General features: G+C 41.6%; 1 protein-coding gene across 1 annotated transcript in view; it reads left to right on the forward strand.

The window, feature by feature from the left end:
* Positions 1-23,688, forward strand: part of Tmem117 (transmembrane protein 117) — a 420,695-nt gene extending 397,007 nt beyond the window's left edge. Inside the window, exons 7-8 of the mRNA XM_085678775.2 lie at positions 8,447-8,576; positions 21,956-23,688. Coding sequence (XP_085534901.1) covers positions 8,447-8,576; positions 21,956-22,602 — 777 coding nt within the window. The 3' untranslated portion in view covers positions 22,603-23,688. The remainder of the gene's footprint in view (positions 1-8,446; positions 8,577-21,955) is intronic.
* Positions 23,689-23,888: the final 200 nt, after the last annotated feature.

The following is a 23,888-nucleotide window of genomic DNA, read 5'->3' on the forward strand; positions in this document are numbered from 1 at the left end:
AAAAAAAAGAGTGCTAAGTAGATCAGGATTGACAGATCCTAGAAGCTAAGGCTGAAATGATCGTTGCTGTGTTTCCTTAGAGTCTCCACTGCCTTTCATCGCCAGCAAGTCCTCACAGCCAGCCCTCTTGGCCAGGAGTCTATACGATGTTAAGCACTCTCTCCAGGCTGGTGAACTATGTTGCCCCAGTCAGGGTTATTGATTTCCCATTATTCCTAGAGGCCACATGATGCATTTCCATTAGTGTAAACACTTTTAAGGCCGGCTTTCATTTTGTCCTTCCTCACATCAGTCTGCCAGGGCAGGGCATCTGTTTGTTTCCATTTTGGAGCTTAAAGGAATGATGCTTTCGGGGTCTAATGTACCGACGCTTGTTTGGAAAAACCTACTGCTCTCTCACTGGGGCCTAAAGGCAAGTTCTCTTAAAAGTAATAGACTGTAGTTAACTTTTCAGACCTACTCTGGACTCAGATTCTTTTCTCAGAGGTAGTAAACTAACACAACACATTGATGTATGCTGTCTTTGGAATTAGCTGGCAGATTGTGGACTTCTGAGAGTAACTTAAAAAAATGATGAAGGAAAACAAACACACTACAAACACACTCTTGTGATTAACCGTCTTCCTCGTTCTTGGATATTTGGAAATAGATAAAAATACATAAAAGTCACATTCCAGTCTAGAGTGGTGAGTCAGTAGTTAAGAGCAGTGTCAGCACTTGCAGAGGACCAGGGTTTAGTTCCAGCACCCACAGTGCACCTTGCAACTATCTGTAACTCCAGTTCCAGGGGATCTTATGTCTCCTTCTCACCTCCATAGGTGGTAGGCACACATGTGATACACGTCTACCCATTGACCCATGCACATAAAAGAAAATGAGTTAGTCTTAACCAGAAAAGAGAAGGTCACATTCCTTAAAACATTTTAGGGAAGGGTATAGACATGGATCTAGATTTGTTTTAGGTGAATGAGGTCTGCTGTCTCTACTCTGAGTTGACAAAATCCTCCTTCAACCAGAAGTCAAGAAATTGACCCCCACCCCCAAATTAAACAGTTTAAACAGCACATGAGATTATAGAACATTTTCCATTATGGAAATAAAACAGTAATGTTGCATTTATCTAATTACTCTTTAACAGTAAAAACTTGGGAGTCAGATATCTGGGTAAGAACCTGAATGATCAGAGAAACAACAAAGAAGTGACCAGTGACTTCCTCTCTCTACTCCCTCTCTCTTCTGTTCTCTCCTCTTTCTCTTCTCTCTCTCTCTCTCTCTCTCTCTCTCTCTCTCTCTCTCTCTCTCTCTCTCTCTCTCTCTCTCTGATTCCTCCATCCAAAACACAGCCAAGACTCTCTCTAAGCCCTGTCCTACTACTTCCTGTCTCTCTATCTGTCTTCAGTCCACCAAAACCTCTGTGGTTAATTTCGGTGAGCTAGTAGCTAGCTCACCTCTGATTCCAAGTAAATTTGATTGGCAGTCTTAGGAGCATCATAATGCAGTCAAAATATCACAAAAACACAGTAACTATAAAGAGAAAATGTGAATGTGACATGAGGAAAGGGTGGATGTCAGAGGAAAGCCGAGAGGCAGCCTCCAGCCGCATCTGTCCTCAGCATCCCTCAGAGCCTCCAACTGCATCTGTCCTCAGCATCCCTCAGGGTTACTGCAGAGCACCTCTCAAGTTCTAGCTTGCCTCAGCTCACCTGCATGTCCCCCACTGTAGGAAATAACACTCCCACGATTCTAACCCACACACTGTCTAAACTTCAGTTTCTGGCTCTCTAACATGCTTTGACAAATCTCATAACTTCTTTCTTTTACAGGGTGACAAGAAAGGTCATCTCAAACTTGTCCTTGACTAATTCTCCAAACATCTTCAGCATTTATACTTGACTTCCTCAACAGAAGTCAGGGTTCTCTAGAGGGAATATATATGTTTTAAAATGGAGGTTATAAGAGTGGCTTACAGGCTGTGGTCAGACTTCCTGACAGGAAGTCTAAGAATCCAATAGTAGTTCAGTCCATGAACTTGTGTCTTAGAGTTTCTATTGCTCTAAAGAGACAACATGACCACGGCAACTCTTAGAAAGGAAAGCATTTAATTGGGGCTGGCTTACAGTTCAGAGATTTAGTCCATTATCATCATGGGGAGAAGCATGGCAGCATCCAGGCAAATGTGGTGCAGGAGAAGGAGCTGAGAGTTCTTACATCTTGACTCACAGGCAGCAGGAAGTGGTCTGAGATATTGGGTGTGACTTGAGCATATATGAGACCTCAAAGCTTGCCTCCACAGTGACACACTTCCTCTAACAAGACCAAACCTACCCTAACAAGGCCACACCTAATAATATAGGCCCTTTGGTGGCCATTTTCTTTTGAACCACCATGGGTTGGATGTCTCTGTTGGTCTTCAGTCTACCTTGGAATCCTGAAGAACCAGGCTCTGATACTGGTGAAGGAATGCCTTAGCAGAAGGATAGATGAACTTGCTGGTGAGGGTGAGGGCAAGCAAGCAAAAAGCATGTCCTTTTCTGTGGGCTGCCACCAGACAGTGTGACCCAGACTTAAGGTGGATCTTCCCACCTCAGAGGATCCAGACTTAGGGTGAATCTTCCCACCTCAAATGATTCAGTTGAGAAAATATCCCCAGAGGAGTGCCCAGCTGTTTGGGTTTTAGTTGATTCCAGGTGATCAAGTTGACACCTTGATCGCCTATCACATCTCCTCTCTCTAACGATCTACTTTTGCCTTTTCTTTGTTTCCTCTGCAAGTAGCTTAAGCTTTGTGTAATATTTCCATGGTCTCTTTCTATACCTGGATAATAAAGACAAAACAAACAACCATTTCCCCCCAGTAACTAGTGTTGTAGGATGTTCACTGTGTTGTTTCTCTAAATCCAGCCCATGCTTCTTCCAGGAAATACAGAAGGGATCTTTGTGCCTGTTCAGCCTTCAGAGTACGTCATTCATCATGTTAACAAACACTTGAGTTCTTCGTATATGCTGTGCTGAGTTCATGTGCTGAGGATGGAGCAGTTATCAAAACCGGGAAAGTCATCTGTGCTCCCTGGAGCTTAGATTTCAGTGGGGATGACGGGCATGGCGAATAAATAAGCAGGGCCTGCTGTATAACAAGGCTTCTGAGAATTAATTCAGCCCAGTGCTACTATGGCAACTTTGCCAATCAGAAGCAAAGGATTGCTGGGGAAAATATCAGGCTCTCTAGTTTCCTAATAAGAAACAGAAATACCACCCAATGCCTAAGAACAATTCTTCAGGCCACCTCGGCTCCCTGTCATCGGAAATTCTGTTGCTAGGACACTGGTAAGCTTAGGAAAGCTAAGGATACTTGGCAAGCTGGGAAATTTTTTTTTTTACTGGAATGATTTTCTGATAGCTATATTTTGAATTCGGTTCTAAAATATACATGAATAGAGATTAGCTGGAAAAAATGTGTCTGCAAAGTTGACTTTGAAATCATCTGAAGCTCAATAATCTAGTGCTATAAAAAGAGGATAAATAAACTATTAATATGGAGAATGAGTTGACAATTTATAGTAACATTTTAGAATCCGTTGTCAATTCTAACATGACATGTCGACTGCACTCATGAACAAACTCAACTCACTCTGATTACTGCCCATGACGCACACAAGACTGGGAGTGTCAGCCTTCTGTCATCCATGTGCAACTGACACACGAAGCCTCACTCCTTCCTATGGCTCTCTGTTCAGGTAATGGTTGCTTGGGAAAAGGTGTCATTCTCATTAGTTCTGTCGGCACTGAGAAGTTGCCCATGCTCTGATGGATACCCTCCCCCTTGAGCTTACATAAGCAACCAAGGTTAAAATTTCTGGGTTACAGAAACAGCTATTGATGTATGAGGAGTACGTAGTAGAAAGAAAGGCTTCGGTGGGAGGAGAATGTGAGGGGGGGTAATGATCAAAACTCACTATATATGTGGATAAAGTTGTCAAATAGGAAGTAGAAACTTCTGTGGTTTCTAATTTAAAAGGTTATCAATTTTTCAGTAAAATCCTTTCTTTCCCTTAATTACCTCAAAAACCAATTGATCAGCTGTTAACCCAGGAAACAGAACTTTTCTTTTACTCTGGCTTTAGTTTCTTGGGAAGAAGTAATAACTTTTATTAGATTTTTTAGGCTCAATTTCTTACCTAAAGAGAAACTCATCATTTTGCCACCAGGGAACTCAACCCCAAGCTTAGTTCCTCTGAAGGACACCCAGATCTCCTCCTTGACACTGAGGCTCAACAAGGAAACACTGAGAAATGATGACCTCAGCCTGTCCCCAAACCATACTGTCTATATGTGCCCTGAAATCCTGTCCAAATATAGCGTGTGAATACCAGGGGTCAGAGACTGATTTTCACTGCCCCAGACCAAAGTAGACAATAGTAAGAAAATTAGGTAAATGTTAATGGCACTGCTTATTTATTTTATGTGGGAAATATGCTCATCTGAATGAACACTAGCCACACCTCATCTAGGAACAGATGTGAAGTTGGAGACGTCTCCATGCGATGTACAACATCACGAGCTGTTGATGACTGGAACACTTGCGACTGTGTGTCTAACTCACTCTCGTCACTGATAGAGCTCCACAGTTGTTGCTGACTTTAATAGCAAAGAGCAATACCAAGGCCCCAATTCATACACATTGATAGCAGTTCTCTAAGATTAAAATAAATGAACATTTCATAGTATGTCATTTCAGGAGGATGATATTGACTGTCCTGGGCTTGCTATCTGAATACGTTTTACTTGGTCATTCTCCTCATACTTTACATCTTTATATGTAAATATAAATATGTCATCAACAGTCGCACAGCAAGTGAGCAAGCCATGACTCATAACACCTCTATACAAATGTATGTGTAAACCTGGCCATGGATTCATGGTGCCAGTGCCATGACAGCCCCAGTGTTTGCTATCAATCATTCATCTGTTCTTGCCCCGCTCACTGGCGTCTTGTTAGAAGACAACAATCCCCAGGGAAGTTGTTTATGGAGAAAGAGTTACAGCTGGTCTTGTTCACTTTAGGGCGAGATGACTCTAATTATACCCACCCAAAGAGGCAAGGTAAATGCAAGCCCCCATGCACTGGTTCCCAGTGGGAATTAGCTAATGATCATGGCTAATTCTCAGGCAAGGCACACAGAGCTGGGTAAAAATGCCAGCACCGAAATAAAGCTATGACCATGCTGCTTTTCTGTCGTTAGAGAAAGTCCGAATGAACGGGAAGCGTGCATTCTTTGGAGCCACAGTGCCTAAGCTCTGCTGCAAAGCTTCGCTGCATGGCTCCTGGGCCACTTGGATCACTAGTGATTCAACATCCTGGGGTCAAACTCTCTTATTTCCATGCATGTGCATGTGCGCACGGGAGCGCGCGCACACACACACACACACACACACACACACACCCCTCAATTATTTCTGGAAGTCACCACAGGGAGACTCGTGTTGTAAGAGAAACCAGAACGCACTTGTTCCCCCATCTTCCTGATGAGGCCACTGTTAGAATACCTCTGGAAGAAGTCCCCGCCTTTACTCCCTTTCTGAGTGGGCTCTGGACCTTTCCTCCGACCTAACTGTAGTCAGAGACATCAGGGTAAGGACTGCTATGCAATGGATGGGGACGGATAGGAAAAGAAGGCTTCTTTCCTTCTTTCTTTCTTTCTTTCTTTCTTTCTTTCTTTCTTTCCTTCTTTCCTTCCTTCCTTCCTTCCTTCCTTCCTTCCTTCCTTCTTTCTTTCTTTCTTTCTTATCATAGTTGGCATGAAACAATGAGCAGTATCCTCTGCTTGTCTCTCAAGATAAAACTAACTGAATTATGCTGGAAAACTAACACTCCTTATTGACCATTTCTATGTTTTGTCTTCTGCATCTGTCACTATGCAGGTTGCTGCCTAAGCATTATGCCATGCTTCCAAGGAGGATGTGAGGTTGACAGGTTCAACAATGATTTATAGATGAAGTGACTGAAACCTGTGGAGACAAAAAACACCCTCCTCTCTCCCTTTTGCTCTCTGTTTTAAAGACCTGTGATTCCACAAACTTCAGCTATCAATTTTCCAGTAAAATGAGCTCAAAATGGTATCACAATGACTTTTTTTGGCCATTCCCGTGATAGCCGGGGTAGACCAGATGTATGTTGACTCAAAATAATGAGTCTAAAGAGGTACATAAGTAGGAATGCAGATACAAAACTGAATAGAGAGAAAATGGACCCAGGAAATCAGATCAAGGAAAAGAGTTTTTGAAACAAAAAAAGCATGGGTCTTATGACAAATGAACCAAAAGGGTGAGTTGGGAGATGCCATGGCTGAGACGTGATGCCCTCTGCTTATTCTCTTTTGAAGACTGTCTTATAGCTACTTTTCCAAACTCACCACACTCACGCATGCGCACCCTCTTTGTTTTAAAGTGAAGCCATCTTCCCAGTAAACACCTCAGCGCCCCCTCCTCTCTTATTCTTGCCTCCACTCCCTATTTCCTTAACTCATCTTTCTAGTTCTGGGAAGAGGTGGGAAGTAATTGAGAAGCTATTTTTTAGTGGATGAGGTTTTGACCACATTCCAAAAAGAAATCTCCAGAGATTGCTTTTAAACTAAAAGCAATTTCACAGCAGCAGAAAATTTGAGTTTCATGTAAGGAAGTCTAAATGGGAGAAGTTGGAGAATGTCTGCTGACTAAGAAGCTGGTTCAAAAGCCGTAGGCCCGTTACTGCCAAGAAGTATTCTCTATCTGCAATAAGGAAATAAAAAGACAATTTCTTTAATGATATTGTCATTCATGGAGGGCTGGTAAAGCTACTCTCTCCTTCACTTTGTTTTCAGACATAGCTATTATCAGTCTTATTTTAGCATTCAAGGCCAGGTCCTTTGTAGTAGTATTTATGTAATATGAAGAGCACAAATATGCTAGTGTGGGGAGCAAATGCTGTATCCAACCTCAGCAACAGTTTACAGATAGAATGTCCAATCCATTTTCTACTAATAACTTTATGCAATATATTCCAAATCCATTTAACATTGTCCATTTATTTCCTGAACCTCATAAATCATGTGACTATTTGCTACTAATGACTGAAAAACGTCGAGAGGCAAGGCAGATTGATTTGCTCACAAGTAGACCAGATGATGTGTACCATTTAGTTTGTTTCTTGTATATGTATTTCCTATCAGCAGCTTGAGATGGCCCACTGATCTAGTGACAAGATGCTAAAGACTGCCACTCTTCTATGTCCTCTTCCTCATGGCTCACTCTCTCCATGGAAACTCCTAAGAGATAGACACCTTCCTAGCATACCTGTGTCAGATGTTTGGAGTGAACTTAGCAATTTCTTGTTGACTCAGTGGAATGAAATCTCAAATTAACATTTCGTTCATGTTTTCATATTTGTGTTGGTTAAAAACATCAACTAAATTTAGTTCTGTACCTTCAGTGATCACCTAATGAGGAAGTGTGCCTTTTAATGTCCATGGATCCATCTCAATTATTCTTTTATATTTAGTGTGTTCTTCTTTCATTTTGATTTTAAATTTGATGCTTTAAAGTCCAAGACCACATGTGGCTCCCAACAGAATCCTCATGGTATCAGCTTCTCTTCCCTCTGAGAAAGGAATGTCCTGTGCAGCTTGGCCTCTACTAGAAATGGCTAATGGCAATCTTGGGGGTTCTCACTCTTGATCTCGCACACCAGCTCCTCTATCTTTTGGCTCAAATTCATCTCAACAGCAAACGAACAGACGAGAGTTCTTTGGCATTTGAGCATTCTGCTCAGTTTCTAGGAAAGAACTTAGTTAAATACTTTAGTGGGCCTTGGTTATTTTGTCTTCTTATATAAGATGTGATATTATAGGGTTCATAATTTTGAAACTAGCAGGATAAAATATCACAAATTTATTTTGCCCAGGTCAATTACTTCCTTTGTCCAAAAATGTAAGCATTGAAATACAGTCGAGACAAACAGTAGAGACATAGACATAAGTCGTTTCTATACCAGCTTCTATTACAAGATTAAAAAAAAATAAGAATTGACATGGTGGTGGTGGCATACGCCTTTAATCCCAGCACTTGAGAGGCAGAGGCAGGCAGATCTTTGTGAGTTCGAGACCAGCCTGGTCTACAAGAGCTAGTTCCAGGACAGGCTCCAAAGCAACACAAAGAAACCCTGTCTCGAAAACCCAATAATAATAATAAGAAGAAGAAGAATTGGAGTAATGACTTGATTTTTATTTTGAATGCATACTAACACTCATGTATATAAAACAATAATTTTCCAGTGAAATAGATATATCCAGCAGACAGCTGAATTTACATGACTTTAAACCAAGTGCTTAGAGAAAGTCAGTCCAGGGTGTCTTGTTGCTTACGAATGAAGCAAAGCAGATTAGAGATACACTTTCCTGTTGACTTTCTGACAGGACTGGGAGTTCCCACACTTCATGGGAGATGTTGACGTGAATCTCCCCGGGCTGCACACTCCTCACATGCAGTTCAAGATTCCCTTCTTCCAGAAGATCTTCAAGGAGGAGTACCGCATCCACATAACAGGTATGTTGTATGACTTTCAACACCACTTGACTCTTCATGGTTTCTGTACAAAGTGAACCATTGATGAGAGCCATGAGTTGACTAATCTTTTACATACTTAGCAATACACGATTGCTCCAGGTGGGTCGGCAACTCGGTGTCATCCATCTGGGCTATAAACTCATGGTGACTTTGTCAAGTGAGATGCTAGTATTCAACAAGCATGGAGGAATGAAGGGAATGGGGACAAGGATTTTTATTTAAAAGGCTTACCTGTTTCTTATCTGCTCTTGTCTGAACAGCTCACCTCAACCACACTCCAACAGCAGTAACTAGTAGAGGACTGGACTTAGAGTCAAGGAGCCCAGGGCAATGCAGTTCCTAGTTGGGTAGCCACTGCAGTGTCTGGTCTAGCGTTGTGGTGTGTGGTAACCAAAGGGTGGGGCACAAACTTTGTGATACAGAGAGTTATTTCCACCATCCTACATGGTCGACTCCACACTGATCACACACACATTGGGCTTCATTTACACGGTTATCAATGTATATTTTCGACCCCAATCCATCCTGTGATTCTGCGCGGGGGATGACAATATGGTCTTGGATTTTCAATCAGTCCACATGCCTTTAAAGGATCAGGCTACGGACTATTTGATTTCATGGAACCGACTTCTGTTTCCTAGCCCAAGTTTATCTCAAGAGATTCTTTTGTGAGTCTCTAGATGATTTTACTTTCCAATTTTTCATGCTTCTGAAATGAATAACATCTCAGCCATTCTCATCCCTGAAAGATATCCTGGAGATACGTTTTGTACCATCTCTATCTTTTTTTTTTTTTTTTGAACAAAAAGCAGACATCTGAATGATTGTGGATAAAGGGTAGCATTCAGTCCTAAGCTGTTCGGATGCAGGGTATGAATGTGTGTGCTTTAAGGACAATGGCCTCAGATCCCACACCTGTTATAATGAAAACTGCAGAAGAAATCTGTGCTTACACTACCGTCTGTGCTGCTGGATAAAAATAGCCCAAGCACAGAAAACATTAACATCTGAGTACTGGAAAACTGTCTGCTTCCCAGCTAGGAAGCTGTGCTTTTGCTCTGAGCATGAGCTGGCCTTCCTGAGTTTGAGAATGAGCTCATGCATAGGGAAGATGCATCTTGTTTCTTCCCCTATTCACAGTGACCGAGGTTCATCTATGAAATTCACTGGGTAAATCAATCAATTTGAGTTCAGGTCACATAGTGTGGTTTCAGTGGCCCCACTTAATCTCTGCAGTACACTATCCTCCTGGACTTCTAAAATAGCCATCATGCACATGGCATCACCGTATCTCTCTGGGTGGCTTTGCCTAGACCATCTGTTCTCACTACCAGCTCCTGTCTCAGGCAACCCCTGCACAAAGATCATCCCTGACGATCAAAATGCCCATCAAAAAATATATTACTTAAACATACACTGGGTTATGGGAAAATGAATATTGAATATAATTGGAGAACAAATCAGTATTTAAAAAGTGTACTGTTGAAAATACTGAGGTCAGGGCAATTTTACACGGCTTTGTTATAAACAATGTCTATTATAGAAACGGCAGATTCAGGGTTGGCCATATCCAGTGTTTGTGCAACTTGGGGATGTTTCATTTAGAAAGATGAACAAAATTCACATTTAAAAATTGTACATAATATCTTGGAAAGGCTATGTGCTTGCAGGATCGCTGAACTTACAGTGTCATTAGCTATGAGCCAAAGAGACTCTGTGCATTGTGGTAAACACAGATTCAGGGCCTCAAACCTGGTGTTATGAACTAGAAGCTGAAAAAAAAAAGAGAATAAAGACACATCAATCAAGTTTTCCAAAACGGGAATGTAATATGATTAAGGCTTTTGGTAACGTTTGCTAAGAGTCATAGAGCTGAGCAACAGATGTGGCTAAGGTGATGGAATGAAGAGAAAAATCAAAGAAAACAGAGAGACAAATAGCAAAGCTGCTGTCAGATAGGCCAGGCTCTCTGGTGGGGGCAGTGCAGCTCCTCGGAAGCAGCATATCTTTATTTAAAGAGGGAAACAAAGTTACTACTGCATACAGCTCAATCAAGGAGATGGGTGTATGGCATACACCTAGTTTAAGGAGACCGGCTTATGTAATCTCAGTAAGAGAAGGCTCTATTGGTGAGTTGACTTTAGTATTTAAATATCCAGGAGAGGGGGAGCTATGCAGGGCATTTTCTGCACGTACTATCAACATTCCCACTTGGACCAGGAGGGAAGGCTTTCCCATTTCACTGGGAGGGCTTTTGATTTCTATGAGGCTAAGGCATTAAGGTCCTTGACATGACATGCTCATGTCAACAGCATACATTCACTCAGGGACTTCAAGTACTCAGGGCTTTCTCCCACCCCCACACTAGTTGATTGGCAAATTATTAGAGAGGCTTTATACATCTATGGATAGTGGGCTCCAGCCCCATCAGTTCCTAAACAGCGCTGGCACAGAAGGTCTGGAAGAGAGCTGGGAATGAGACTTAGGAAAGACTTCTTTGGGGAGCAATGTGGATAAGTGAGCACTGCTCCAGTCTGACCGGACTGTCACGGCTGAGGTCAGAAGAGCTGACCATGCAAATGCTGGCTGCCTGTCTCCGTTGCAAAGTCCTTTGAGGATTCCGGTGGCTGAATTAAAAGAGCTAAGGCCTTGAGGTCAAAGGCTGTACTGTGAGCAGATTAGCACAGTTGTTCCTCGTATTTCCCGTTTGCTGTGTGTGTCCATATTTAGGACAAGAATTCTTTGGGAAATGGCTACAGGTTTGGAGAAATGCCAAATCTTGTTGTCTTCATGTTTGCTGATGATTGACTGAAAAGGTTGCTGCGACCGAGGAGCAGCCGGTCTCTGGGGAAGTAGTTTTTGCCGTATCGCAGTTTGCAAGACGACTATTTCTAGGGGAAACCTGGATCAGATTTCTAAAATACTGTGCTCCGTGGCATGTTTTTACACTGTCTCCATAGTCTGAAAATCCCATCTCAAGCTGCAGATGTTACCTTGCTGAGCAGCCCTTCTGCGGTGCACAGGTTAAGGGAGACTTGAATGTTTTTTTTTTTCCTGAGTTCATATTGTATTAACCTATATTACCACCGGAGCAATCGATAATGGTGCACTATAGCCACTAGTGGATCTCACACAAAATATGTTCGAATCTTCTGGAAAAAATGATAAACCCTTCGGCCACACAGTAGAATCTGTGTGCTTGAAGACTGAGGCAGAACACAGGATCCGTACTCCCACAAACACAAGTCAAACCTGCGCAGGCAGACTGAGGACCCTGCTCAAAGAGATGCTTGTCTCTACTTCATGCTTGCTTTTTAAGATGTAATCTTTCAGTTACTGTTGCCATGTCTGCTACTCAAGGTCATGTTTTCCCACCATAATGGACTCTTATCCTTCTAAACCGTAAGCCAGAATGAACTCTTCCATAAGATGCTTTCGGTCATAATGTTTTATCACAGACATGTAAAGTAACTGCCCTGGATATATTTTATGTCAGTTGGCATAAGCTAGAATCTCTTCAGAAGAGGGAACTTCATTTAAAAGGATGCATCTGTAAGACTGGGATCTAGGAAACCTGTAGAGCATTTTCTTAATCATTGATTGACGTGGGAGAGTCTTCCCAGCCCAGTGATAATAGGTCCACTCCTGGACTGGTGGTCCTGCGATCTATAAGAAAACAGACAGGGTGAGCCAGTAAACATCACTACTTCATAGCTTCTGCATCTGCTCCTGCCTCTAGATTCCTGCCTTGTTTGAGTTTCTGCCTTGACTAGAACTGTGATACGGAAGAGTAGGCAAAATAAACCCTCTCCTCTCCAAGTTGCTTTTGGTCATTGTGCTACATCACCGTAATAGAAAGTCCGACTGAATCAGTAACTAATGCAGAAGTTGATGCCAGAGAAAGAAAATGGGCTGTTGCTGTGAAGAACTTTTTTTTTTTTTTGAGAACTATGGAAGACTTTAGGCTTGAAAGGCAGTTGAATTCTGGAAGCCTGTGAGCAGGCTCAATGATCCATCCTAGTAGAAGCCTAGAAGAGAATAGTTATAAGAACTACGTGGACCATAAGGGCCTAGCTAAAATATTTCAGAGGGGAACAATATTAGCAACTGGGATAGAGACAATTCCTGTGATCTGTCTGATTTCTGTTTATGTCTCAAGAACTTTCCCAAAGCTAAATTGAAAGGCAATGGCCTGAATTCTTTGGCAGGGGAAATCTCAAAACATGGTGCTAAGTCTGTGACAGGGTTGTTACTGATAATGTTCCTGCAAGTCTGCATTGAAAAAGAGCAAGTGGAATAGAAAGAAATACAAAATGTACAATTTGGATAGGAAAAAGGCACCAGGAAACAATGCTATAGCCTAGGAATGTTCTGGAAGAGAGACTGTAATTGTTGTGGAAATTAATACAGTTAAGGGAGGCTTCCTGTTTTTCTGAGGGATAAAAGAAAAGCTGCCTTTTGGGTAGGACCCTATCCAGCTGAACTTTCATATTGTAAAAGGCCTATTTGCAGTTCCATAAAGAGGAACTTTAAATGCAAGCTGCCTCTTCTGCTGGGACTGCAAACGCAAGCCACTGCTGATGTGACTGCAGATGCAAGCCGCTGCTGATGGGACTGCAAATGCAGGCTGCTGCTGCTGCTGCTGCTGGGACTGCAAATGCAAGCTGCTGCTGCTGATAAGACTACAAATGTAAGCCTCTGCTGCTGGGACCACAAATGCAAGCCACTGCTGATGGGATTGTAAATGCAAGCTGCTGTTGCTGGGACTGCAAATGCAGGCTACTGCTGCTGGAATTGAAAATGAAGGCTACTGCTGCTGGGACTGAAAATGCAGGCTGCTGCTGCTGCTGGGACTGCAAATGCAAGCCTCTGCTGCTGGAACCACAAATGCAAGCCACTGCAGCTGGGACTGCAAATGCAAGCTGCTGATGGTGGGATTCAAGGGGGCAAGGTCCACCTAAGCTGGCATTCAGACTCGGTGGTGTCATACACATGATATTGGATTTAGAGGCCTGAAGGATGCAGGAGTAGGGGGCGTGGGTTTTTCTTCTGTGGTTTCAGAGAGCTAGGGAGGTCACACAGCTTATGGTGGGGAGTTCCCGCAGGAAGGATTTGAGAGGTCATTGCATGAATCTGTCAAAATAAAGCCTCTCAGGTTTCAGTCTCGATTCCAAAATGTTACAGAGTCAGTAGTCATGAGACTTCTGCCAGGGAGAGCTGCTTAAAGGGAGTGGATCCAGTGCAAGAGAGAGGCATATGCTTCCCGGCACCAAACTGCAAGGGCAGAGCCGTTGAAGCCCTGATACTAAATGTGGAGCTGCAAGATTTGGTGTTTGCCCTGCCGCGATTTGGTCTTGCTTTGGTCCAGTATTTCTCAACTTTACCCCCATTCTTCCCTTTTGGGATGGTATTGACTACTTTGTTCTATTATGTGTTGGAAGTATCTAATTTGCTCTTTGGTGTTCAAGAATTACAGCTAATAAATTACCTTATGTCTCAATAGACTTTTGACTTTTGAACAACGCTGAGACTGTGAAAGACCAAGGGGTATTTGAAGTTGAACTAAATGCATTTTGATCATGGTATAGTACAGAGACTGTGGGGACTGGAGATTGGAATGCAGTAGTTTGAGTGACAAATGTTTTCCATAGGTTTGGCTATTTAAACACTTGGTTCCCAGTGGGTGCTGTTTAGGAAGTTTAGGAGAGGCGGCCTTGATGTAAGAAGTATGTACTTGGTGGGGGGCGGGGAGGTTGTCTGAACATATATAGTCTCTCCCTACTTGCAGTTCACTCTCTGTGCTTCAAGCTTGCTGTTAAAGATGTGGCCCTTCAGATTTCCACTCCTGGAGCCTGCAGCCATGCTTCCCTACCTGCCGTATCCATTCCCCTCTCAACCACAAGAAAAAATAGACCCTGTCTTCCATAAACCATGTTTGGTCATGGTGTTGTATCACAGCGGCAGAAAAGTAACTAAGATGCACCATGTTTGTGTTTGAGATAAGCGTGAGATCTGAAGGGCAAGGGGTGGAAGGTTAGAGCTTTAAAAATGATGTGTTTGTGTCTCAGGTTAGCAAGGATGCAGTGTTGACAGTGAGCCTTGACTGTCAACTTGACACAGCCTGGAAAATCACCTGGACCGAGAGCCTTAAAGAATTATTTAGACCATCTTGGCCCATAGGCATATCTTTAGGGCTATTCTTGATCGCTGGTTGATGTTGGAAGATCTAACCCACTGTGGGCAGCACCATTCCGTAGGCCTGCCCTATAAAAGAAAGAGTGAAGAAAAGCAGGAAGATGGCGTAAGCAAGCGGGAAACATGGCGTGTTTGTTTCTCTGTCCCCTTGACGGTGACTGTGATAGACCAACTGCCTTCAGCTCTTGCCACTGAGATTTCCCTCTAATGATGCATCATAACCTGGAATGTTGAGCCCGAATAAACCATACGCTGTGATTTGTCAAGTTATTTTATCATAGTTGCAGAAATGAAACTAGAACATTTATGTAACTATTAATAAAAGCTAATGAGCATAGTGCAAATTTCAGAGAAATGAGGTGGCCAAGAGAAAGGCACATGGCAGATTCGTCCAAGAACTCAAAGCTACAAAATATAACATCACTCAGTGTGGATTATGACTGGCAGTGCTTGCCTGTCTGGGTGACCATGAAGGAAGCCAGAGCCAGTGATGAGAAGGAACCTTGATGATCATCTGTTGTCATTTGCCTGTGTTTGCTCTGTGCTGGAAGAACCTGTGTGAGGATAGGTCAGGGTCTCCATAAAGCACTGGTGACCCTACCCTGGGCCCACACTGTTGTATGCCTATGAGCTAGGTAAGACATTAGTATGTCCTTCAGCAATGGGGCAAAGGGTCTTATACATGGACTCTAACTCTGTCAGTGTGGTGCTCATCTAGTTTCTTAGCCTTTTCAGGGCCGGGTTTTTGTCTGTTCAGAGGGGATAGCAATGGAATCAATCACATCCCTTGTTCTAAGACTCAAACCCATAAGGCACTGAAGGCACTGTCTACCATGCGGTGTGCACAGCATCTCCTTTACTGGTTCGTACTTGGCCTTTGCCCTTTCGTTCATCCAGGGTTATTATTTCCCATTTAATCCCAACATCAGGCAGCCTGAGTTTTCTCAACATTTATCCAGTACTCTAAAGTTTTCTGCTGCTGCTTCTAATCCCCAAGTTCCAAGAGAGTTTTCTTGTTTCCGTCTATCCATGCTACTCTAAGTTTTCTGCTGTGGGCTCCAATCCCTGAGTTCCCAGGAAGAAGAAGCTAGGAATGGAAAACGCTGCCTCCTAAGGAAACACTTTTATGTAAAGGGTTTTCTGATGCTGATGAATTCCCATCGACATTTTAAAAGCATTTAGGATGGAAGTAATTTTTAATGCTGATTCTAAGCTAGCTTTATTTATGCATGTCAAAAATAACTTGAATTATTGCATCTGTTTAGCTCATCTGGATCCCCCTTGACAGATGGTTTGCTACAGTATGTATGAGCTTTCATTTTATAAGCTGGGGTACTGCTTATAAAAATAATCATCTCTAGCCAAGCATGTATTAAAATATACTTTTTCTTGGAATTTTAAGTCAGCAACGAAAAGGACAATGGTTTGTGATTAAGTCACACTGATAGGTTTACCCCAAGTCCATTGTTCTTAAAGTGAAAGCTAAAAGCATTATACGGTTCTATTATGTTGTTTCCCTTTACTATTACACATGCATAGATGGATTTAAAAATGTGATGGCCACAATCTCCAGAGGCAAGAAGGGATGGCCTCTCAACTCAGTCTCGAGTCTCCTCCGAGTCCTATTAATGCCAGTCTCAGCGGAAGCGCTACCATCTGTCATCCCAGCCACACAAAAGAAGAGTCCCATTGGTGGCCATCTTCTGAGTAAATTAGGAGGGGGTTGGGGGAAAAGCCGGAAGCAAGGCTTATGTAGCAGTAAGGAGAGAATTCACACTGATGGCACAATGATGCCCACGGGAACCCTTTGGGCAAAAATGAAAACGCGCATGTGAACAAGCCTCTGTAGTATCTATGTTCTATTTCGGTTTCCCAGGTGGTGTGGGGGCACAGGTGCTTCTCAATGGCAAGGAGAAGAAACATAACAAGCAAAAGCCCTTTACTTTGTTTCTATCATTGTGTGATTTTAGCAAATGAGTGCCTAGAAAGGAGTTCTGTGTCAGTTAGATGCTGGGAAGTGCTGAGGCAGGCAAGGCCACTCAAGAGGATAGACTGTCTGACAAGCTAGTGAGAGACTTGTTATCGGGAGATATGATGCACCCTGAAGATGTATACAAAGACCTCTTTCTACATTCTCAGGTGAGAATTTGCCCAGACCTCTCCAGAAGCAATTTCTATTTCAGTGCACTTTATAGGTAGGTCTAAGAGTTAACTACGTTGCCTTCCATAGAAAGCGGGAATTCTTGCTATTTGTCTAAAACGCATGATCATCCAAGGCCATGTTGTTTTCCCCCTAGAGTCTAGTTTTTCCCAAGCTATCCTTCTCTACTCAGCCAGGCATTTTGCTTCATTTATGTATATAACCTTTTTGTTATACACCTCACATATCCTTCAGCAATTATCTCCACAGCTAGAAGAACAACTTAAATATATTATTGATTATAATATTTGAAAAATAAATATATTTCTTCTCTGAACTTTTCACATTGTATCAATTCTTGATTGAATTGATTACATCATTAAAGTGTACATTTGACTTAAAACACTCAAAAGTCATTCTTTATGTTTTGGGGGTACATCATTTTAGAGTTTATAAGTTGATTCACAGATATTTAAAGTTAATATTAAAAAACCAAAGCTAGGATCTCGGAGACAGAAACATATACATGACTTTGTCCTTAAGCTCAGCAAAGCCATAGATGAATGGACAACAGATTTATCATAAATGTGCAGCCTCTATTTATTTCTGTCATTACAAAGTGGTCTCCCCAATGCTTGTAATATTGAATTGCTTGCTAAAAGGAGCAATGACAATAGAAGCATTTAGGTCTTAAGTAGATATTTTGCCAGCTCAAAATTACTATCCATTCATAAATTAGCAAGGGCGTACTCTGTTTACCAAATGGTGGCCTTGTGACCCAAGCACTTCCATGCTTTCCTTTAGTTACCCGGAAGAGACTTGGAGATGTGCTAACTTCATAAGCCTGGTTGTACTGTTCTGTCTGGTATAAAATAACTTTGAGCATGAACAAGACTACTGGTACAGCATATTGAAGTTGTTATTATTATTATTATCATTATACCCAGAGCTTGGTCTCTTCGAGGCCATGACTTCTTACTTCCCCACAGTGGATGTTAAATGGCTGGCATCCATAATAGGTAGCAGGAATGCTACAAACACTTGTTCTCTGTATCTGGTCAGGTAGTATTGCCCACCAGGTAGGGATATTCTACAGAATGCCAGCTCCATTGCAATGTCAACTGGCAACTCCACTGAGTTCATGATTAAAACTATTGTAATCATGAAATGTTCATTATATTTTACAAAAATCAGTGTATTGTAGCTTCTTCTACTGGAAAAAAAAGCAGTATTTCCCTCCAATTATTGTCAATTTGTGTCTTAAATGAGGGTGATAGTTAATGATGACTCCTTTAAAATTATATATCCAACGATTCCATAAACTCCCACAAAGTAAAAAGATAAAATTTCCATTGTAGTATCACTTTTGACAATCAATAAGATTCATTAAAATGACAAAACGCAAGGAAGAGGTAACCCCGCCAGCATCATGTGGTGATTTCTCATTAAAGCAGACAGCAAGCTATTTCAACAGGAGATTAATAGAAATAATGTATGGATTCTACCCTACCTCCTTGCTGATTTGCATTATGCTATGTAGTTGAAACAACAGGGGGAATGCACACATGTTCACGTGATTGATGCGGACATTCCAAACCTCCAGCTACTGTTGATCATGCTTCCACAAAGGCACGCTTGGGGAAAAGGAGGTAGAGAAGTTCTTGTTCTCTCTGGGTTGGGCCATCCCAGAAACTAAGGGGAACTTTTGGTGGTGAACAGTGTTTCTCAAACTGTACAGTTTTTAAGTACAGCTTTCTTCATCTGAAAATTGTGTTTTGTCTGTTTTTCTACCGTTTGAAGAGATTTTCAGGCGCACCCTATACCATCAAGTTTGTGGAGATATTTATTTCACAGTGGCAGGCCAGGGAGACTTTTAAGGGCTGGGAAGAAGCCTTAAGGATTGCAGGGCTCAGCTCTGCCCCTTCACACAAGAACACCATTACAAGAGGTTAGGCTTGCATTGCCTGACTTCGGGTTATGGGACACCACGTCTCACAGGGTCAAGGAATTTCTTAAGGGGAGAAATCATTACAAAGTTAACAAAACACTATGTCACAAATCAAAGGGTAGATGGTTAATGATGGATCTCCTTCCTGTGTACAAATAGCTCAGAGGTCATGTTGGATGGTTGGAAACAAAAAGAGTCAGAAGGACCATATTTTCTACACTTCCAATATCCTCAAGATTCAGTTGAGCGACCATAATAGCCGTGGAAAGTTTCTCTGGGTTCAGTGTTCTCACTTTGTTTGGTCAGTGTCCATTCGCTTCTTCATTTACTCTGAACTAACTGATTTTTTCTTTGCTTATTAACATATGCAAATTATGCTTCTTGCTATCAGGAGAGCATCCTTCACTGACCCCTGAGCTACCCCTCTTTCCTTCCCAGTTCAGGATTAATGATAACTCCTGCTTTGATGAGCTAGTATCCTAGAGACACGGAACTCATTCTTTGGGTTCTCATGGTTTTATTTTAAATAGAATCAAGTAGTAGACATTTTGGGAAAGTCCACTGAAGGAAAACCGAGAGACTGCTTGGTGCTGCCATTCAGTCTGGCTTTGAAACCCCTGTAGTTCATAACCAGAGTAGTTTCTCAGCCTCAGCAGAGCACTAGAGGACCTCTGTAAGGTACCTTCTGTCATGGCGGCGACAGGTGAGTGTCCCTCAGACTGGGTGGGAATCTCTACACTTCCCACTCCACCTTTTTCTCCTGCCTTTCTGTTCCTGCCACATGTCCCCGCTTTTCCTTCTCACTCCTCTCGCTCATCTTTCCTCCAGCACCGCATCCTTTTCAGCCACTCTGTCTGCAGCACAGTACAATAAAATATGAGCAGAAAACAAGAATGTTCCAGAGTTCCCAGTCCTGCTTTTGCCTCAGTGTGAGTTGCTACCATGCGAATTGCTGCTTATTCCAAAGTACTCAGTGCAGAAATTTCTCCTTGGCTTTTATTCCATGTTCTCAATTTTGCATTTATGGCTTGTATCCCTCATTAACATCTCTCAGATGCAATCTGTTATTATTGTCAGCTATGTCTCTGTCCTGTTTCCCCAGCAAGATGAGGAATTCCCCCTTGAAAGGCAGAAGCTTGTATCTCACCATCTGGTGCTGTATGCTACACACTGTCTAGTATGACTTCAATAAATGTTTAATATACTATGCACCTTTAAGTCTGATTTTTGTTTTTGCACACTAAGTCAGACAGTAACTTGGAATGTTGGGAGCATTGTTCTTCTATATGGGAACCAAGTATAGGGAAGGTCTAGAGCTTCAAAGCTAAAACAGGGTCATACTAATAATCAACCAGAAGGAGAGGCAAACCACAAAAACAGTAAAGTACAAGGATGTAGGTGGTGTTAATTCCTTTAGCTACACCCTTCCGTACACACCAAGTGGCAACTTCTCCTTTAGACAAAGAAATTGTCATGAGTCAACCAAGCCTTTGATGATAACACTGACCATTAGTGTTAAAAGTAACTGTGTCATTATCTACAAGGCATGGTGCTGAGCACCTAATATGCCCTTGGAATGCTAACTTCAAGAAATACTGTTTTTTTTTTATTTTATGGAAGGAAACAGATGCTGTAAAGAATTTAAGCAAGTAAGTTAAATCTAATGGCAGGTGGGTATTGAAGTAGGTGGGTATTGGAGCAGGTGGGTATTGGAGCAGGTGGGTATTGGAGCAGGTGGGTATTGGAGCAGGTGGGTATTGGAGCAGGTGGGTATTGGAGCAGGTGGGTATTGGAGCAGGTGGGTATTGGAGCAGGTTGAATCCCCCGAACTTTCCATATCACAGGATGTGATGCTGTGCAGACAGAGTGTCCCCAACCTCCTCACAACTAGATTTCTCTCCCTAAAGCAGCACAATGCACAAAATACATAATCACATGAAGCAGTAACTTTATGATCTTCAACTTTATTACCTTATAATTACTAAACAATGAGAGCATGATACTTAAAATTACGATTAAAGCTTCTGTAGCCTGTTATAGGTATCATACCATTTGCTACAACAAACTTGAGGTAGATATTAACTTTATTATAGTATATCTAATGTTATAAAGCTTGTAAGAAATGATAATTGTAATAGAACCTAGAATCCCTTAGAAATTTTCTACATTCTTTCCTTGTGCAGTTGCATTTCAATAACGTATCACTAAATAATATAATATATATATGATTTAATTGAATATATTTAATTGTGTGTGTGTGTGTGTGTGTGTGTGTGTGTGTGTGTGTGTGTGTGTGTTTATGAGTGAAGATGCCTCTGGAGGTTAGAGATATCAAATTCCACTTGGGGCTATTTTATAGGCTGTTGTGAGCTGCATGACATGTGTATTAGGAACTAAATTCGATTCCTCTGCAAGAGCAGTATGTACTCCTAATCACAGAGCTTTCTCTCTGGTCCATATATAATATTTTAAATTCTAAAAGGAAATCATAGTGGTTAAATTCTCTCCATGTGATTTTTTTTCAGTAATTAACTTTGGTTGTATAGCTCTTAGTTCAGTGGGCATTTGGTCTGCATTTTTTAAGCCTTGAAAAGAATGCTCAGGGATTATTGAGCAGGATCTCATCAGCTAATGGTGTAATCAACGGGTCTTCTACAAACAGCAATACAAATTCAATTGATATACTACTGCGCTTTGCATTGCAAGATGATTTATTTCTTCCCCAGACCTAATTAAGAAACAGTAAGAAATATTCAATCATATATTGGACTTTCTTTAAAAATTTCACTAGAACTGTTTTTCGTCACTAATTAAAGTAGTCTAGAGTAGAAGCTAAGACTGACTTTGAATCTAGCTGCGGTGCACGTAGAACAAAATATTCTATTACTCCAAGACCTACTGTTGCTGTTTGATTTGTTCCGCTTTGTCAGTTCACTGTATGATAGCATTTCAATGTCAAAAAATGTCTACAGGTCTGATTCTTCAATAATTTATACTATTATACTAATAAATGGAGAAAATCCCATTGTAATTTTATCAGCCTTTGACTAATTCAGTATTTCCTTTTAAATGCAGGTAAATGGTTTAACTACGGAATTATCTTTCTTGTCTTGATTTTGGACCTGAATATGTGGAAGAATCAAATATTTTATAAACCTCATGAATACGGACAATACATTGGCCCAGGGCAGAAGATATACACAGTCAAAGACTCTGAGAGTTTAAGGGATTTGAACAGAACCAAGTTATCCTGGGAATGGAGGTCCAATCACACTAATCCTCAGACCAATAAAACGTACGTTGAGGGAGACATGTTCTTACACAGCAGGTACATAGGGGCCAGCCTAGACGTCAAGTGTCTGGCTTTTGTTCCAAGTCTGATAGCTTTCGTGTGGTTTGGATTCTTCATTTGGTTCTTTGGTCGGTTTCTGAAAAACGAGCAAGGCATGGAGAATCAAGATAAAACCTACACTCGCATGAAGAGGAAATCGCCCTCAGAACACAGCAAAGACATGGGGATCACCCGAGAAAACACGCAGGTCTCTGTGGAAGACCCTCTGAATGACCCCCCCTTGGTCTGCATCAGGTCCGACTTCAATGAGATCGTCTACAAGTCCTCCCACCTGACGTCAGAAAACCTGAGCTTGCATTTGAAGGAGTCGACCGGTGAGATGGAAGCTGATCAAGACCCAACCACCTCTCAGAGTATGCGGATGAGCTAGAGCCCCTTAGGTGGCGAGCGCACAGAGAGCAGCCCCGAGTGCAATGTTAAACTCGTGTAGTCTTTCATTTTGTAAATGTCAGGTTTACATAGCGTTAGGTAAAGAAATACAAACAATGCCACAACGGTGCTCAACATGCTTTCTCTGGACTCATTGTTTTCTATTTGTATTATGATCCACGTGCCTACGGTATGTTTAACAGTCCTCTAGAGATTGCTCTTCACAACAACTGCACAAGCTACTTACTGACTGTACAGCGTAGTAGATTAGCTGACTACCCATGTATCTGATGTCCAACCATAGTGGTGCCTTGAGACATTAAACTGTTTTTAACTGTACCAGATATGAAGTGTAGAATGGTTCTCCAGTCTATTTCACGTGGGTTTTTTTTTTATACAATTATTTTGATTTACACTTGATGTCGGAGCAGGCAATAGACAAAGCTGACTTGTGGCTGTAGAAAGTTCTCTTAGTTTACTGATTAGCAGCAAAGTTGGTGACTTTGATGCTGGGCTGTAGAGAAGCCGAGTGATTGCCTTTTAAATTTTATTGGCTGACTGCCGAATATAAATACAAACATAAAATCCAGTGAGAGGAGAACTGTAATCCAACATGGGTCACTGCTCACAAAAGTGACTTTCTCCAACCACTAATTGCAATTAGGTGATAATACCTAATTATGTTTTCCTAATTAAAGATAAATTGCTGCTTGATTAATAGTCTTGCCCTTTTCCTCTGGGAACAAAGGTTAAGAGGAACAGTTGGGTGAGTTCTCAAATTCATTGGCATTTCCACAACATCCTAGACAGCCAAGGAATTAAAGTTGTAATTGTGTGAAGGTTGCATAGCCCACTGTCTACAATATTGTAACTTTGCTGTAAATATTATTCTGGGCAGGGAAAATGGAAGAGCTAATGGCAATGTTGAGCAAGGGCATTCTGAAATCATCCACCAAAACCTCATGTGGTAGAAAATGCTGTGCAAGGGTCTGTTTAATGTCTTTTGTGTATGTGCATTTTTGTTTGAGTTTCATTTTTTAAAGATGTAAACACCGCACATTAATAAATAAAAATTATATGCCAGTAATTATGTGATGTAGGTTTTGTTTTGCTTGTCTGTCTGTTTGTTTAAAGGATTAAATCGCACTTTAGCTGAACATAAACTTATTTAAATGGATTTTTAAAAGCTTGATTCTAGGCAAGGTAATAAATGGTATAGTCCTAAATTGCTTTTAATTTTATTTCATAAATTATACTTACATGTTTCTTCAGGAGCTGAGGGAGACC

The sequence above is a fragment of the Myodes glareolus genome, chromosome 19 (genome assembly GCF_982192425.1).
Source record: "Myodes glareolus chromosome 19, mMyoGla1.1, whole genome shotgun sequence".
Classification (NCBI taxonomy): domain Eukaryota; kingdom Metazoa; phylum Chordata; class Mammalia; order Rodentia; family Cricetidae; genus Myodes; species Myodes glareolus.